The following is an 18,593-nucleotide window of genomic DNA, read 5'->3' as shown; positions in this document are numbered from 1 at the left end:
CAAGCCGGTTATACAGGTACAATCGTGTGAAATGCTTTTTGCTGGGAAGCTCCATTAAATAAAATAATAAGTTATATTAAGATTATAAAAGGACATAATTTGTACAAGGGCACATTAAGAACATATACATATCAGGAAGTATGAATGTACATATATAAGAAATACTTTGTACAAGGCATATTAAGAACATATACAGTATAAGATATATGATTGAGGTACTTTTTGTGTGAGAAGGTGTCATATGAATTATCTATTTAAAAGTCTGATGGCCTGGGGGAAAAAACTGTTCCTCAGTCTGCTGACCAGACTCAGAAAAGTTTTTTTTTTTTTTTTTTTACCTCTTATTAATCTGCCATGACCTCCATCCAGGTCACGTGGCACCCGCATGCTTCTTATTGCATTAATGTTTTTTTTATTTGCATAATAACACTCCCTCCTTTTGTGTCTGAGCATGGTGGTCATCATCCCTGACAGACAGCACCCTTCACTTCAGCTTTTTTTATTATAGGGGGGGCAAGCTGTGACGTCAGCACCGCCCGCCCGCCCGCTGGACGCACGCACTAATAGTGCAGCAGCAGCAGCACACACACACACACACACACACACGCACACACACACACTGACTATTAATATTGTCCTGATGAAATCCTCAGTCTCAGTCTGAATGCATTGTGTGCAAGACGCGAGGATCAACACAGAGACGCAGATTCCGCGACAGACGCTGCCGCACTTTCCCAAATTGAAATCCGCGTCAGGAGGAGAGAGACGTGGGGAGAGAGATAGAGAGAGAGAGAGAGAGAGAGAGAGAGGAGGAGGAGGGAGACTGCAGAACATACAGGCTCTGGATGAATAACCATGGCAACAGCAGCAGCAGCAGGAGAAGCGGTGATATAAACATTGCAAACCGCGCATCCCTCCGCAAACAGAGGTTTAACTCAGCAGAGAGGCTGTCCAGACCTGAACACCTCTGCGGATATTAACGCTGCTTCATCACCGCTAAGGTGAGGCTGTGTGTGTGATTCTACATGTGACACCCTCCTTCTGCTTTAGAGGGGTATAGGTTGTGTGTGTGTGTGTGAGGATGGCTCATTGTTTGACATTACTATAGCAGAGAAAAGCTGTTGGATAGAGGCTGAATGAGGATGCATTTTATAGGAAACATATAGAGTCTAATAGGGAATTTACCTTCATTTATATATTCTATGGCAGCTGTGTCTTTGTCTGACATTATTGCATGTGTGGTCACATGTGTCCTTGTGTGAATAGACCTCCACACTGATAAGTTAACAGAGCAAAAAAAGGACAATTTAAATCAAATTAGCCTTTCAAAATAAAGGTATTCAACATATTCAAGCCCTCCCGTGCTCAGAATGAGCTAAGTGAATGCAGTGTAATTGAATTGAGCTTGACAAACTATACTGTATGCTGGCAAACTGTGCAGTTCTGCATCATCTGTTTTGTCCAACGCCGCTGCTGCACACAGTACAGTGTGTGCTGTTTATTATCAGTGTTTCACAGATGCTTCAGTCTGTCCCACACACACACGCTGTCTGAAAAATGAAACAAAGCAAAGCTCCCACTTCGACGTGAAACAATGCAGAGTTGTCACAGCTAGCTTGAAGGAAAAGATAAGAGGAGAAGTAAACAACTACGCAGGGTTAAATAGATCACAGTTAATCAGGCTGTTTGTACTGTAATGTGTAGCAAGACTTCATGGCCTGCATGTGACTGATGTAAACATTAAACCACAAGACCACAACTGTGTCATTTCAAAGCTGAACTTAAAGTGACGTCCACCTTCATACTTTTTGGACCAGTCCTTTGAAACACAGCACATGCACATTTGACAGCACTTGTTTCTCATACAAATGAATAGTGAGTTGTGAATACAAATAGTCAGTCTGTTTATGGTGTTGAGTGCAGATTGCATGCTTCAGCAGCTCCCACCAAAACACTACAAAAGACTCCCGAGGTAGTGAATGTAGGATTTTCCAGCTGGTTACTTTTTTTTTTTTTGGCAGAAAAAGGTCTTTGATCATAAGAGAATCTCATTTGGAGATAGCGAGGATGCCGGTCACATCCTGTCCAAAGCCACACTCTCGGACTCATTTAACTTGATAACTCCACTTGGTCTCTTTTTTTTTTTTCTGTGCCTTTGCAGGGATTTGGCTTTGTCATTTTGACAACAAAGAGCCTAATACAGCATAACGGAGGGTTTTAGCTAAGATTATTCCCTCACATGATTGCTGGCTCGGAGCTTTCCAGTAAAGGCCACTCCACATATCCCAGTGTTCAGATTCTCACTCCTTAAAATCAGCAAAAAGGAAATATTGTTACAGTAACTTTTGACAGATGTCATATCTTTATAAATTGCTTCGTAAATGGTGTATTTTATTGTATTTTCATCAAATTTACAGTCCCAGAGTAGTACAATACATTCAGTTGCATCATTATCTATGGGATCTTTGTTATGATGGTGATATTGTCTTTGAAATTAAGATTTTATACTAGGCGAAGATTAAAAAACATCCTTTTTTTTAATTGCTTCTCCATTGTAACCTCCATTGTAATTAGTTTGCTTTAAATGGATTCATATTCCTTAGATTATAGCCATTCAAATGAGACCATATGCATCTAAGCCTTATTTGTTAAGGAGCAAGTCCTGCTTAATTTTGGGTAGTTATTTTAGGCGTTTTTTTTCCCGAGGGATAGGGCTTAACACTTTAAAACCTGGACAGAAAATCACAACAGCAACATTTCATTTTCTTGAAGGAGGTGCTGTAACCCACTGGGCCTCGGTCACATATCCCTTTATTTACTGATCGTCCTGTTTCTGTTTGGTCGTGTTTGGAGTTAGATGTTAATGAATGGAATAATGCCTGAGATTAATTTCCGGCCCTTTGAGCTGTGCACACAGACAGCACAGCAGCTCCCAGTCGCAGCACACAATGACTCCGTGTTACAATGACACCTATACGCCTCCTGCAAAATCTGCTCCCTCCACATTCAGTCACTATGAACATGTTGCCTCTTCGTCCTCCTCCAAAATTGAGACGGGAGATGTCAGTCAGCATTCCCAACTGAGCTGACACTGTCAGGAGCGACTGGATGGGGATGGGGAGGAGGAGGAGGAGGAGGAGGAGGAAGAGGGTTACATGGGCAGCTTAAGGGCAGCCAGGAGTTTTAGTTTTTCCTTAAGGTGGAGGAATTACTGCAAAATCTAGCCCTCCAAGAAAGCCAGCATGTGTGCTGTGTGTGTGTGTGGCCTGCATTAAATAGTAATCAGACAGCAGATGGCTGTTTTGTAATGATTAGTGTTTAATGATTCGCTAAAAAGAGATAGTTTGTAAAATACGCTCAAGCAACAACTTCTAAGCATTAGATGTAGCCCACCTATCCCTGTTTTAGTCAGGGAAGAACCTGGTTACATACAATACAGTAGGCTACAGGTTGTGTTGATCTGTGTGGGGGATGGCAGCATTGTGCAAAATATCAGAACATGCATTCTAACTGGGATTTGTATAACAATAGAGAGGTGAACGGGGCTCCCTGGTCAAGTAAATCATTGGTATTGTATGAAAATGACTTTTATTGATCAATTGATTGATTGATTGTGTGTTAACAGCCACATGTTTATGTGTATGTTTTCTATTTAATGTGATTGCTCAGCAGTCTTTCATGCAAACTACAGCCTGACAAATTGAGGCACTCAGCTAAAATATCAGAAAGAAGCTAGTTACAGCTATGATGAAATACTTAAATATTTAAAGATAATTTAAAGTCCTTAAGACTTCAGTCCTGGTTGATTTGGTTACTGACACCTGTTCCAGAATCCTGGGACAACGTATCCATATAGAACGGTTCATGATATCTTGTTTGTATGAAAACTTATTCCTCATTTTTATTTTTTTGTGGGTTTTCCTACGAATGTCCAGCAACACACATCAATTTCCACTGGTTACATGCATACAGTCTTTTTAAAATAAACTTCCATTCTCACAGGAAAACAAGGTTAGGTTTAGGCAACAAAACTACTTTGTTAGGTTTAGGTACGAACGGTGTATGAGACCAGCCTGTCTGGTACTTTGTCAGAAATACAGCAGAAGAGCAACTGATGTATCCGTTTACAGTGCCACCAAACAAGCAACCGTCAAATACCGCCACTTGGTCAGTGTCCCTCAGCGTCTGAAACAGACGCACTGAGGTAGTATAAAGAGTGGGAAAATCTGCGTAGGGTGGTCAGGAGGGGAGGTTGGATGGGTCAAACATACACTGACTTTCACCCAGGAGGCCGCTGTTCGTGCCCTATGTGAAATTTGTTTTGTTACGTAACGTCCATACTTTACCAACGCCAGTTACGTAACAAGCGTAGTTATTTTACCATACAAACGTAGGCTACATATTTTAACACCAACTATGATCTTTTCCTAACCCTAGCCAAGTACTTTTGTTGCATAAGTAAACCTAAAAAACTAAGTAAACCTACAGTGACATGCCGTCATTGACGCGTCCAAAACTGACTCTAGAGGGATACCTAGAGTGTTGTAGTTTGAAGCGTAGGGCCACTGACCAAGCTGCCGTATTTGACGATGTTGGGAGTGAGAATGTGTTGAACAAACGCATGCTGTAGGTAAGCGTAGGTAGGCAATTTGAATCCAGGACGGGAATGGCGGACTCTGCCACTACAAAGGAAAACTACTCTATAGAAAAGTATTACAGAATGTAAACACATTGAAAGGCTAAACTGCTAATACCATAAATAGTATCAAAAATGGGGTTTGATTCAATGAAAATCTAAAGGATGATAACTATAAAAAAAAAGAGAGATAGGCTGCTAGATTTATGTAAATGGAGCAATTATTTCAAGGGAATTCACTAAAAATCAACAACTTATTAGAAAATACACACAACTAACTAAACACTCTCAGTTTAATTGATCAAACACTTTTTTCCAGGACATTCCCTAGAACATTATTAGGGACTTATCATGAAATAACAGACCAACATGAATGTCTAAGTTCTGTTTCAAAGCAGTGTAAAATCCTGGTGGGGAAATACTGGATCCTGGTTGAAATAGACTAAAAATAGGCCGACTGGTATCAGCCTAAAAAAAGGGTTTTATCTGCAAAATGCTGCTAGGATAAAGCTGCCAATATTCTGTATTTTTCCTGTCAACAAATCTAATAAAAAAAGACCAAAACCAACAAAGAATTTAAGTGCTGTTTAAATAGCCCTAAGCCTTAAAAAACCCCAAGACATTTGGGATTTGTTTTTTAAATATTACAGTACATCCTTAGAAGGCAAGCTAAGGGCTGAGTGCCACAGAGAGGTCTTATATAGACACACATTGTTAGTTTTGGTCTTTTGATGGGATTTAATATGAAAACAAGAGTAACCCCACGTTGCCCTTTGTTGTTTCATCATCATCATCATCATGATCATCACTGTCATCGTCATCAAGGGAAACACAGTGTATCCTACGTAGATGAATGACAGCTGTAGGGCTTTGAAGCTGTCAGCGTGGGTGTTTTGGTGTGTGCCTCGCTGATCTGATCAACTTATTGATGTGTATATACTTGTGTCTGTGTGCTCTCACCATATACTGTGGATTGTTTTGGTGAGAAAGAGAGTATAATAAGTCCCCGGACTGTCAGCCTCCATTTAATCAAGCACACAGTGTTCATTCTCCTCCGTTACTGCCTATACTGAACACATTACTGGAGAAGTGAGCAGCTCGTCTGCTTTTGAACCTCTGAGACAGCAGATAACAGATAACTAAGACGTTGGCTTATAACTCAGGAAGCAGGGAAGCAGCTTCGGCTCAACGCTGAAGAGATCTCAAGCAGTACGTACTCCAGTGTCTCACAGTCTCACATCAAATGGCCTATAACAACTGGTCACCCTGACACACACGAACAAAACTTCACCAGTGTGTCAGTGTGACACGACATGCAGAGTCAGCAAGAAAGAGGCACACATTTTGTGTGTCTTCAGGCCATTTGTAGCAGTGGACAGCTAATGTAATAGGCTACATTAGAGAAGGTTACTGTGTTCGCTGTACTGCTTGTTTTTTTTGTGCCTTAATATGAACACGGTCACCTTTGTATTCTCCTCTATACACTGCTGGTTTTGGAAGGCAGAGGTTCAGGTTTTACTGAAGATTTACTGGCACCTTCTTTCTCTACACTTGGCAAGATTCTTATGATGCATCTTATCAGCATAAGCAAGGTGGAGGAGAGTGTTTCACTGCCAACTGAGAGGACACATAGCACAAATGAATACTGGTGTTGGTGAGGGACACCGGAATACATTTCTCTGCTCGTAGGACGTTACGAATCCGGTCTGTTCTCATTCCCAGGGCGTCAAATACCGACGCTTTGTCTCGGCATTCGATATCCGGTATGCGACGCACCGGGCTTTCTATTAACTACAATGTAAACCCATCTGCGGCAACTGTAAACGCTCAGGGAAAGTGCTGTGGGAGTGTGGTGACGCAGTTTAAAGAGCGGAGGGGATGGGCCCAACACACTCACAAGGCTTTCATCCAGGAGACCGCTGTTTGTGTACCGTGCGATACGTTTCAGTTTCACGTTACAATCAGCTGTTCGTTCGTGTCCCGTGTTCACAACGTTCGGTTTCGTTTCATTTTAAGCCAAACCGTTGTTGTTTTGGGGTCTGACAAAGCATGGCAAAATATGTTGGACAAATCAAAGCTGACTGTTGGCTTAATCAGAAATTTTTTCACACGAAAGGAAGCAAATCCCAGACCAAAAACTCACCAACATTAGCCAAAGTAAATTAACCTAATCCTTCACTCCAGACAACTCAATCAGAAGTAAAAAATAGTTGTGGTTGCAAAATTGAACATTTTAAACAAATTGACCCTTCCTTGAACAGTGGTGTGCATGTGGCTAGTAAGAAGGTACCTGGCTTTTTAAAGTGTCTGGAGGGTGTTGTATGTAATTTTTAGCCTTTCCAAAACCAAATACACATGAACAAAAGCGTGAGGAATGGGTTAAACAGTGTGTGTTTATCTGCTCTAATGCAAGATGCAATCGTTAGCATGTCCGGGTTACTAGCTTACAACCTACAATAGTGTAACCAATCATTATTACTTCCAGTGTTACCAGATCTCGCAAAGAGAAACAAACCAGTTCTATGAAACAAGCCCAAAAGAAGCACAAAACTTGGCTCTCCAAAAGAAAACCTTTTAGCTAAAATACCACAATGTGCGTGGCAGAGAGAGAGAGAGGCCACTTGATCAATGTATATATACAGTATATAGTAGGGCTGTCCTCGACCATATCAATTCTGAGTCGACTAACACTTTTACCAGAAATATGCTCATAAGTTTCTTAGTAATAAGTCATTCAGCATGAAAAAAAGCTTAAACAAACGACTAATCGACTAAAGAAATCTTGATTAAGACCAAAATGACCGATTAACTATATGTATGCAGCATTTCATTCGCAAAAAATAATGTATCTTGTATTTTTCTTTTTCCAATGTCTGTAAGCCTCATTGTCGAGAACAGTGCTGCGTTTCTTTTATGTTTATCAGTGCTGGCATGTTGAACAAGATCTGCATGATGTGCACGTATACTTTCACACTAACAGAACCTGCACGCTGCCTTTGGATCGTCCCCCACAAGGTCGATTCCAGACTTTTAATCCACTCTCTTTCTCCACTCCACTTTTTTTTACCCTATTTCGCCCACTTAGTCCCTGGCATTGTTAGCAAAGTAGCTAAAGAAACACTATCAATCGCATGATTTTGATTTGATTTTGTATGTAGTCTACAAACTAGACAGGTATAGTGGGCGGATACAGGGGACATAGGCTATAGGGAGCCCAAATAAGCAACTACACATCAGAACCAAGCCCAAAAAAACGTGACAATATTTCTAAGTGACATTTCTAAGCTCAAAGTTGATTATAATACGCAGACTTGGCAACTGTGATTACTTCCAAGGCCAAGCAGCTTATTGTTAGCCAACTAGTGTGTGAGCCATGTTCACTATAGCACACTCACTGTTGTAGTATTTCCTCAATGAGTGGAAGCCGGTCCTGGATGTTATCAGATTTTAGGCTAACATTAGTGGCTCTGTTCTGCTCTTTATTTGATTTGAGGACGAATACACTCCAGCAACTTCAGCAACGTTACCCAAGATAGCATTAAGTTTGCCAAGCATGTTAGTTAGTCTTCATAATAAAGGACTTTGATTGTCCATAGTTAATCGTGATTAATTGCAAATTATTTCTTATCTGTTCAAAATGTCCCTTTAAGGGAGATTTGTCAAGTTTTACTCTTATCGACATAGAAGTCGACAAATATGTTGCTTTATGCAAAAGTAGGTATTTATTTATTATTGGAAATCAATTAACAACACAAAACAATGACAGATATTGTCCAGAAACCCTCACAGGTACTGTATTTAGCATAAAAATATGCTCAAATCAAAACTTGGCAAACTGCAGCCCAACAGGCATCAACAGCTGTCAGTGTGTCAGTGTGCTGAATTGACTATGACTTGCCCCAAACTGCATGTGATTATCATAAAGTGGGCATGTCTGTAAAGGGGAGACTCGTGGGTACCCATAGAACCCATTTTCATTCACATATCTTGAGGTCAGAGGTCAAGGGATCCGTATCCGTTTTTCCTCACAAAAATTTAGCGTAAATTTGGAGCGTTATTTAGCCTCCTTTGCGACAAGCTATGAAATGGTTTGTACCTAATGCAGTATGCAGTATGCTATTGTTTCTGGACAATATTTGTCATTGTTTTGTGTTGTTAATTGATTTCCAATAATACATATATCCATACATTTGCATAAAGCAAGCACATATTCCCACTCCCATGTTGATAAGAGCATTAAATACTTGACAAATCTCCCTTTAAGATACTGTACATGTTGAACAGAAAAAAAAGTGTGATTCATTTGTGATTAATCACGTTTAACTATTTTAATAAATTGACAGTCCTAATTTGTATATTATAATATAGAATTTTTCACTAGAAACATCTGGCAGGCCAAATCAAAGCTTATGGTGGACCAACTTTGGTTTGTGGGGTCCACTTTGGGCAGCCCTGAATTAGACTAACTAACTTTACATTGCAAAAAGCTACAATGTGCAGTTTTTTTATTTCCATGTCTGCTAAATAATGAGCTGCCGAGGATGCTGACTTTTTGCCTATAGGACATGTAGCTTTAGCCTCAGTTTTTTAGCACAGTATCATGTGTAGCCATGAAGCACAATAGACACTCCTTTCTACAGGATTCTCATTTTAAATCGAGTCAGCTGAAAACAGTAAAAAGGTCAGCCGGAGACGGTGTTTTCAACCAATTAATGGAGCTGATGTTACCTTAATGAGCTAGCTAGCTACAGGCCACGGTAGGTAGGAAGACTGATGGTACTCGAAGGATTATCTGCAGGCTGGAGTTAACTGTAATTAGCAGTAACTTTTGCATTTTAGTGGCAGTGAATTAACTTCTCACATTACCCCAGTGTCTGAAATTAAACCAGCCTGTCTGGATAAATCTTCACTCCTTAAAGAAAGTGGACTGAAACAGTGTTATAAGCTGAGAACTGGTCGTATTGCACGAGTGAAGTTACACTTCTGAAAGGTGTTTCACAGTGATGACACTTGTGTGTGCACCTTCCTCCTATAGTGATGACTCTCAACACCTACAGGAACACAACCTGAATGCAGCACACATGCGGAGGATTATGTTTCAATTAGGGGGTTATTTGAGACACTTTACTGTAAACAGTGTCAGTGTTTCATCTCTTTTGTTTGGCGGCAGCTCAGTTTTTTTACTGCGTCTCAGCTTCCACGGTACTTTTCTCTGAACGCCACAGAGTATAACGTCCACGTCTGTGTTTTCTCCTGATGGTTTCAGTGGACTTAAAGTAGAATTAGACGCTTCATGTTTTTGGACGTGCCGTGGATTCACTGCAGCTTTTAATTGCAGTTAATGGAAAACACTGCTCACATGTGAGCTTCAGCGAGCCTTGGATATGTTGATCACAGGTTCTTTTAGAGCCTTCCATATTCAATGGTGTGATGCATTAGACGCATTGAGTATTTGCCTCCAGTTGTCTCATTTGTCTGAGTTAATAACCATGTTTGCAGGACTGTATTCCTTTTTTTGTAATTAGTATTTCATTGAATTTGTACATGTGTAATGTCACATTCCAATATCTTACGCCCTAGAGATAATAGTCTTTATTATTATTTTTTTTATTGCTAAATACAATGAAAGACTGAGCTGAACCACTATACTAATCTTTAGGGCCAATAGGAACTGGATGTGTACATTTTTCAGCGGTTTAGTTTGTTTTCATGTGTTTAGATGTAGGTAGTTGTATAACAGGAGTTTCCTTCAACAAGATCAAGGGCTTCAGTGCTGTTTGATCACTAAAGAGGTTTTTCGGTTAAACTGAACTAAAAGCAGGCAGAATAAATCATGGTTAAATTATTCTTTTTCTTGTGTAAATTGGGAACTTGTACGGCAAATTCTGTGTGTGCCACATCAAAATTACATTTCCAAAATTGTCTCTTTCATGTCAAACAGGATAAGGAGACATTTGTTTCCTCAGACTTTCATATTCATCAAGAAGAGTCTCATGTAACAGCATTTAGACAATCATTGCATAGCGTACTGAAATAAGAAAATCTATTCCTTTTTTTAAAATGTACTTCATTTTATTCTTGTATTTATTCTTGCTGCTTACTTGTTTATGGTTATGTCTAGCCCTCCGGCTTGTCTTGTGCAGTGTCTGATGTTTTATAAGTTTGGTTTCATGTTGCTCACTTGTATTGCACTTTAAACAAATAAATAATGAATGAATAAATAAATGAATAAATAAATAAATATGTAAGTAAGTAAGTAAATAAGTAAATAAATAAATAAATAAATAAATAAATTTCAGTGGTGGAAAAAAGAAAAAGAAAATCCTGTGAACCATAGAGAAAGCCCTTGGATACATTAGACCTTTGAATAAAAAGATTTAAAACATAATTGACTAATGCAATTATAATTTCAATGTACAAAGCAGTTAACATGTAATAGCCAGTTTTGCAGTTATGTTTAATTAAAAGGAAATATATTAAAGCAGCAGAACTATATTTAGATGTAATCTCACTAATTATACAGGTAATAATAACAATGTACCAAATGACTGACATTGACAGTAATAGAAGCTGAACTCAAATCAGCTCACAGTATCCCGTATTAGGACAACAAAGAGAGCAGCTGCACGTGCATTTACTCTGCATTTACAACATTCACCTGAACAGTGATGGCGAGGACTATATTCAGAAGACGTCTGTCTTGGTCTTATACAGTCTGTTCTCCACACTGGACCGTATGAGTCATATCACCTCAGCAGACAGAAAATAACAGCGTGAGCTAGTTTTAGAAATGCCATTTGTCTTATCTTTCCACTGTGGATTCTGCTTATTTGTCTTCTGTGTCATATTTACTGTTTTTCTTCTCTGTTGACAGGTGATGAGTGGGATTATATCATGTCTGAAGTACAGGGAACACTGGAGTTTTCTGTAGAGTTGCACAAGTTTCACAATGTGGATCTCTTTCAAAGAGGGTAAGCAATTTATCTCTGCCGAAATCACATTTCCTGAGTCATGATATTTGTTTATATTACCTGACTTCACAACTGCCAACTCAGCAAGCACATCAAATATATTCATATTAACTTGCTGACAAAGGACACCTCTTAATATTAGTCTGTTTTTTTATTCTTTTGAGTTTTTTTCTCAACTAAAAATGTAAAAAAACAACAACACTGAACTGAATTCAACACTTAAATTAACGATACATAATGTAAGTAGTTCAGTACAATTGTTTCAAACTGAAACTGACTACTTATGTCACAAGAGACCCCTGCAAGGCATTACATAATTATTTAATTCAGCAGTTCACTATGAACAAGGGAATATATCCCTCCAGATAGACTTTGGTAATTGATGGAATAATTGCAATTTAAAGACAGATTGCTCTGACTTTTGTATAAAAATTCACCATCCCTCCAACTGATTAAAACATTGTATATCTGTACTGTATGCATTGAAATACAAAAATGTAGAAAAAGATGAGTGAATAGGACTCCTCTTGGAATGATGAAGGTACAATATAATTTATTGAATAAATAATAACCTGATGTACCACCTTCTTTCCACTACTGCTGAACAAAAACAACTCTGTAAAACTGCATCACGCCATTGGAAAAAAACCCCAACTTTGATCTGTGCTGAATGTTGTCAGGCGTGTTTGAGAAAGTACCCATAATCCCCTGGAAATGTATGTCAGGACATTATGGGGTCTAATGAAATGGCGGTTTACAAATCAGCAGGGGTTGAATGTGTCCGACATTAACAATCAGATAACAGATTAACCTAAAAAGGCCAAACTAAACGCAGTATGTTTGGTCAAAATGGAGTTAAGACCAGAATCAGGATTTTTGGTATCTGCCTTAACATATGAAAATATTATACCATAGAAATGTGTGATTTTTGTGAGAATAGCATGTGCAATTTGCAGTATCACCTCACATTAAAGCTAGCTGCTGAGATGTGAGATGGATATGGCTAGCCTTAGCTAAAGCTAAATTTACTCACTGATTTTCCCTCAGCTGTTATCTGTAATTGACAAATATAAATGTGTATTAAGTCAGATCTTGGTAATTCAGTTTGTTATAAGTAAATGGAGTTTATGCAATTTGGCTGTTAAGCTCCCTTTAAATCACATATTTGACTATATTGAATTGTATTTTTTTTATATTGATTTCAATATAGAATCAGAATCCTTATTTATTTTAATAATAATATTGAAAACAAGGTTTTCACATAGCCCACAAGGAATTTGCTTTGGTGTGTTGGTACATAACATAAACACAAGAAAAATAAATTTAAAATTAAACTATGTACAAAAATTAGGAAACATAAATAAAGAATTGAAGTAAATTATAATAAAAATAGAAAAAATACTATAGAAATTATGTACAATATATCTGTATTAAAATGAAAGCTGTATAGAAGAAAATTACAATGAAAATATGAAAAAATACTATAAAGTACAATACATTGTATACATACAAGGAAAAATACAAATATCAATAGTAGATGAACAGACACGTAGAGAAACAGAGGTACATTTAATCTCTATGAACAATAGATAATCAGTGTGAAGTTATAAGTTATTATGATTGTAAATAAAAGAGCTAATATATATATATTTTTTTTACTTTTCCAGTTGAGTTTTTCATAATATTCCATGACTTTAAGCACCACATTTATCCTCTGCAGGAAGATTAAAACCTCTCATCGGGGCGGCTTTATCAAAATGATTTTCCCTCTCTGACCGGGATGGGCTAAAGCTTTATCATGGTAATCCCTTCAGCTGAGTGCACTAATATGTTTGTTTTTACCGGTTGCCACGTTGCTTCAGAGAGCAGCAGAGATCTGATGTGGACACTAAGAAGGATTGGCTCCCAATGTAAAGATGAAGCACTGCGGAATAAGAATAGTTTAGTTACCACCAGGACCTGTGCATCTCACCTCACAGCAATGCAATTACTGAAATCAATACAGATCCCTGTAGCAGACTGGTACACTACATGCAGCTGTACACTTTGAAGGGCCCAGTTATAGGCTACACTGATTGCATTGAAAATAATGATTAAATCTGCATTAATTTAAAGAAGCTGATAAGCATGTAGTTTTCACTAATGGAGGCAAAGTTAGAGTCTTAGATTGCTTCAGATACTCAAATTATGAACCAGCTGCATTTTCTTAATGTAATTTATTCCATATTATTCTATTGTGCAAACAAAATGTAAACTACTGATATGACCTATCCTTATACAATGATTCATATGATATCTTAGATTATTCCTCATTTTTATGTTTTCCTATGAATGTCCAGCAACACGTAACACACATGTCAATTTCCACTCTAGTCAAAATAAACATTCGTCTTCACAAGAAACAACTTGGTTAGGTTTAGGCCAAAAAACTACTTAATAGGAAAACATCAACTTGGTTAGGTTTAAGCAACAAAACTACTTATTAAGGTTTAGGAAAAGATTGACTTAGTTAGGTCTAGGCAACAAAACTACTTGGTTAGGTTTAGGAAAAGATTGACTTGGTTAGGATTACGCAAAAACCCCCCCCGACTTAGTTAGGTTTAGGCAACAAAACTACTTATTTAGGATTAGGCAACAAAACTACTTATTTAGGATTAGGCAACAAAACTACTTCGGTTTAGGCAACACAACTACTTAGTTAGGTTTAAGAAAAGATTGATTGTAACTTAAGTAAAGAAGTTACGTGACAAATAAATCAACGTTGAGTTCTGGTTTCACACGGAACACGAACACCGGTCTCCTGAGCGAAAGTCCGGTATTTTTTGACCCACCCATCGACCGGGACCTCCTACAGTGTCTCTCTTTCTACTTCCTGGTTCAAAATAATGTGGATTACATATGAATAGATTTTGTGGGATATATGTGATTTACTGTGCATTACTTTTCATAGGTATAGCTACGAACGGTGTATATGGGAACAAACTGACTACTGATAAGTTCCATTGTCCTCCAGCATTTATATACCAAGAAATATTTCAGATGTGTGCCTTCTAAAGTAAGAAGAGGTCCACGCTCCAGAAACACTATTAGTATATAGAACAACTTAATTGTTGGCTTGTGGCCTTCTAAAGTAAATAAATAATGAAGTTTATTGAAAATTAAACATTGAGTTTACAAATCTCTAAATCCCTAGGAGGTAGCGGATTCGTTTCTGACCAGTTACTGGCCACTGAGTTCACCTATTTCATTCCATAAACATTCTTTATTTACTTATTTATCAACCTTTTCCGTGCTCTTCCCTGTCAAGCCTCCATCTTTTCGGAGTGCTGTCGGTAACACACTGATGTGATGACTGTGTTCACTGCCACAGTTCGGTCCTTCAGATTGCCAATGTGTCCCTGGAGAGCCGAGATGTGCTTTTACACAAAGCTGCTTTGACTTAAACTGTCAAAGTGACCTTTTCAAAGACATGTTTTCCATCGCTGCCTATAGTCAGAAATGTCATGTAAATAATCTTTATACAAGTCAGTGAGACTGTTTATATTCTGCTCTGTGCTGCTATTTTCTTTCTTGTGAAAGAAATTACTTTTGAAGCTGTAATAATCTCATCTCCTTGGATCAATGCGTGTTGCATGTCTCGCACCAGTGCTCATCTGATACCATGTATAGTATACCTTACAGCCTTTTGAATAGAGGCGCATTATTATGTCTTTTTCATTATTAATAAACCTTTAATAATTAAGCTACATTTGTACAATTCATGGCTGATTTTGTTTAACATGACATTGTTAACTTCTCGGTCATGTCGTGAAGTGCCCTTTTGAAGCTTAAAAGCTGCACAATGTCAAAGTTTTTTATATAAAACCTGTCATGTCGATGCTAACGGAGAGCATCCTGTATTCCATCTAGACATGACGCTTGAATACATTGTCCTTGTCAGCAAATAGGTTATTCACTAAAGCATAGGTCCGCCTGTTTAGAAACAGGATGCACCACTTCAACTGTTTAAAAAGAAGCATATCTAACAAGTAGCTGTAGTGAATAGTAGGATACATGTTTACATTTTTAGCATTTGATGAAATACTAGTTTGTAGTGAAAACATTTTCCAAGTCAGCCTCTGACCCTGAGAATTATTTCACTTGAGCACACATTAAATTCTGGTGTCAAATAGTCATCAGTGAGAAAATATCCGCCCACAGCTGAGGTGACTCAGTAGAATTAAACTGAAATGGAAAATATCTGTGAAATAGTGAGTGTTCTTTTGCCACGAACACCGGCATTTTACTTATTCCCATTGTATATTTTCTTTATATACCCAGGCCATTTGGAGACATCAATATGTACATTTATTCAGTGCTGTTTTAAGTGTGACTGTAATGTTTGCATCCTCTCCCTCAGGTTCTACCAGGTACGAGCAGGGCTGAAGGTCTCACCTCGAGTGCCCCACAGGTTGATAGCGACGACACAAGACAACACAGGTACTGTTTCACACACTCACACATACAAGTTATATTTTTAGGCATCACACCAGTCAGACAACACTATTCTCTTTCTCATCTGCAGATAAGCTCCCAATTTGCTATATTTGTTCTCAGTAAACACACTTTTGCTGAACCCTCTTCGTTGTTTTTTTTTTGTCAATTTGTAGTCATTTTGCATCTCTTTGTGGTCATTCTGCAACCATTTGTGATTGTTTTGCATTTTTCTGTGGCCTCTTTGTGTCACTTTGTAGTCATTTTGCATATCTTTGTGGTCGTTTTGCATCTTTTTGTGATAATTTTGCATTTCGTTGTGGTCATTTTTGATCCGTCTGTGATTGTTTTGTGTTTTTCTGTGGCTTTTTTCATCTTTGTGTAGTAATTTTCCATCTCTTTGGGGTTGTTTTGCATCCTTTTGCAGTCGTTTTGTGTCTCCATGTGGTCATTTTGCGTCTCTTTGTGGTCGTTTTGTTTTTTCATATTTTTACCATTGTTTTGTGTCACTTTGTAGTTGTTTAGCATCTCTTTGTGGTCATTTGATTACCTTTCCAACAAGAAATGTTAAATGTCACTTCAAACTTAGACTCAGGCCCAGGGACCAGTTGGGCCCCCGGTAGACCTGTTCAGTAATCCATCTATGTAGTCAGTTGTGTATTTCAACAAGAAGACTGATATGTCAGAAAATTAATTTCAAATTCGACCAGATAAAATTTGCAGGTGATGTGTTTTCCAGAGAAGTTTCCAGGGTGGTAATATATAGTACAATATACGTCGTCATTTGAAACCAGAAAAGTACAATCAAATATACCCCTACTAGTAGTAATAAATCCTGCATACTTGTGTACTGTGTCACTCAATTATACAAATCCAATAAATACTTTCCATCATACAGTATCTGTAGTATAAACACTGACTGCGGCCAACAGTTGAATTTTAATCAAATGTCATCATGGCCATGATGATAGTAGCTTGGTCTTATAGTTTAGATCACATTTGGACAGGATGTGTGTTTCAGCCACAGTGGTCCAAAGGGGACTGAGTGTGAGAAAGTCTCACTTGACACAGAGAATTCTCTCATGACCACAGTTTTGTGGCCGAATAACACACATTGTGTTGTTCACGCTTGGCTTTGAAGTCTGTGTGAAGTACAGTAATCTACAGTATATCACAGTGTTGTGTGTTAAAGTACATGGTAGCACAGCAGGGAGCACTCTTATTCTGTGTCTTTCTTGGAACTGGTGAGCATAATTTTACAGTATCATGTGGTATATGGACATGTGCTACACAGCCTTCACTGGATTGTAGTCGTCTCACAGATTCATGCCTTCATGTCCTGGCTGTAGATACCAGAAAATAGAGGATTTACCTCGGTATGCACCAGAATCTTTCATTTTTTATTGTGTCTAAAAGCCCCAAAATGAAAACAACCAAATAGATTTTTCAACCAGTAACACAATGTGCACAGTAAGTGAATCTACTGGTGTGTTTCTACCATCGTCCCAGCTATTAAAGCTATGCACCGGAGAACGAGAGTGGAGTCTGGGGATTTTATGGCTCTACCTTGTCTCAGTGATTTAAGACATTTGGCTGTCTTTGGGTTAAAGACTGACTGACTCACTCTGCAGAAAATGTTGCGTCTCTAACATCTCCCAAAACTAAATGGTGGCATAGATGGTTCAACTTGTCTCAAATGTAATTCAGTTTTTGAACCCAGCGTCATTTTCGTGATAAATATATAGGGTGATCTTAACAAATAAAACTGTACTGCAATGTTTATACTCCAGGAGGAAAATGTTCCTCTTAATGAGGGATTTAAGACTTAAGAATATGACCGAAACAGGCTTAAAGCTTTCGCAGTGCAGCATAAAGCACAATATGACAGTTAATCTTCAAAGAAAATTATATTAATTTGTGACTAGAACATTTAGGTTGAACTAATTTTCATTTGTAAATACTCCCTTCGTCAATGGTTTGTTAATTAAAATACTGATAACCAGAAAAACAAAACATGCAACCAATAAACACCCCTTTACTTAATGCTCTGTGTGTTTTACATAAATTAATTCCTAAATACAATTACTTGCAGATGGTTTGTATCATAAAAGATTCCTCACATGTCGTGTCCTCTTTTGTATTCATAGGTTGTGACACAGTGTTTCTGAAGCTACCCGAGCGCTAAAATCTAAATCTCTGGCAATGCAGAAAGCCGTTTCACTGGCAATACTGATTCGCAGTAATAACGGCTATTTTTAGCCCGTCATGACTGGAGCGCCGTGTGTGTGTGTGTGTGTTATCCCGCTGTACTTGTGAGGCCCAGCTGACTGTGCAGCCCACTATTCTTGTGAGGACATGTGGGATTTTGAGGACATTTAGGTCTCAAATATGATCTGTTTCAGTTTATATTAAGGATAGGACTTTTGGTTTTAGGCGTGTAGCTCCTACGGTCATTATCTCCAACCATGTGTCAGTTTAAATGTTCTCACAGTGTGTTTGCGTGCGGTGGCAAG

General features: G+C 38.2%; 1 protein-coding gene across 2 annotated transcripts in view; it reads left to right on the top strand.

The window, feature by feature from the left end:
• The first annotated feature begins 258 nt into the window (after nucleotides 1–258).
• Nucleotides 259–18,593, top strand: part of fam135b (family with sequence similarity 135 member B) — a 57,808-nt gene continuing 39,473 nt past the window's right edge. For both annotated transcript variants that reach the window (XM_037795345.1, XM_037795346.1), the window contains exons 1-3: nucleotides 259–1,001; nucleotides 11,511–11,607; nucleotides 16,007–16,086. In XM_037795345.1, coding sequence (XP_037651273.1) covers nucleotides 11,531–11,607; nucleotides 16,007–16,086 — 157 coding nt within the window. In that variant the 5' untranslated portion in view covers nucleotides 259–1,001; nucleotides 11,511–11,530. The remainder of the gene's footprint in view (nucleotides 1,002–11,510; nucleotides 11,608–16,006; nucleotides 16,087–18,593) is intronic.

Source organism: Sebastes umbrosus, chromosome 15, assembly GCF_015220745.1.
Source record: "Sebastes umbrosus isolate fSebUmb1 chromosome 15, fSebUmb1.pri, whole genome shotgun sequence".
Taxonomy (NCBI): Eukaryota; Metazoa; Chordata; class Actinopteri; order Perciformes; family Sebastidae; genus Sebastes; species Sebastes umbrosus.
Note: the sequence above shows the minus strand (reverse complement) of the source record. Positions and strands in the feature narration are given on the sequence as shown.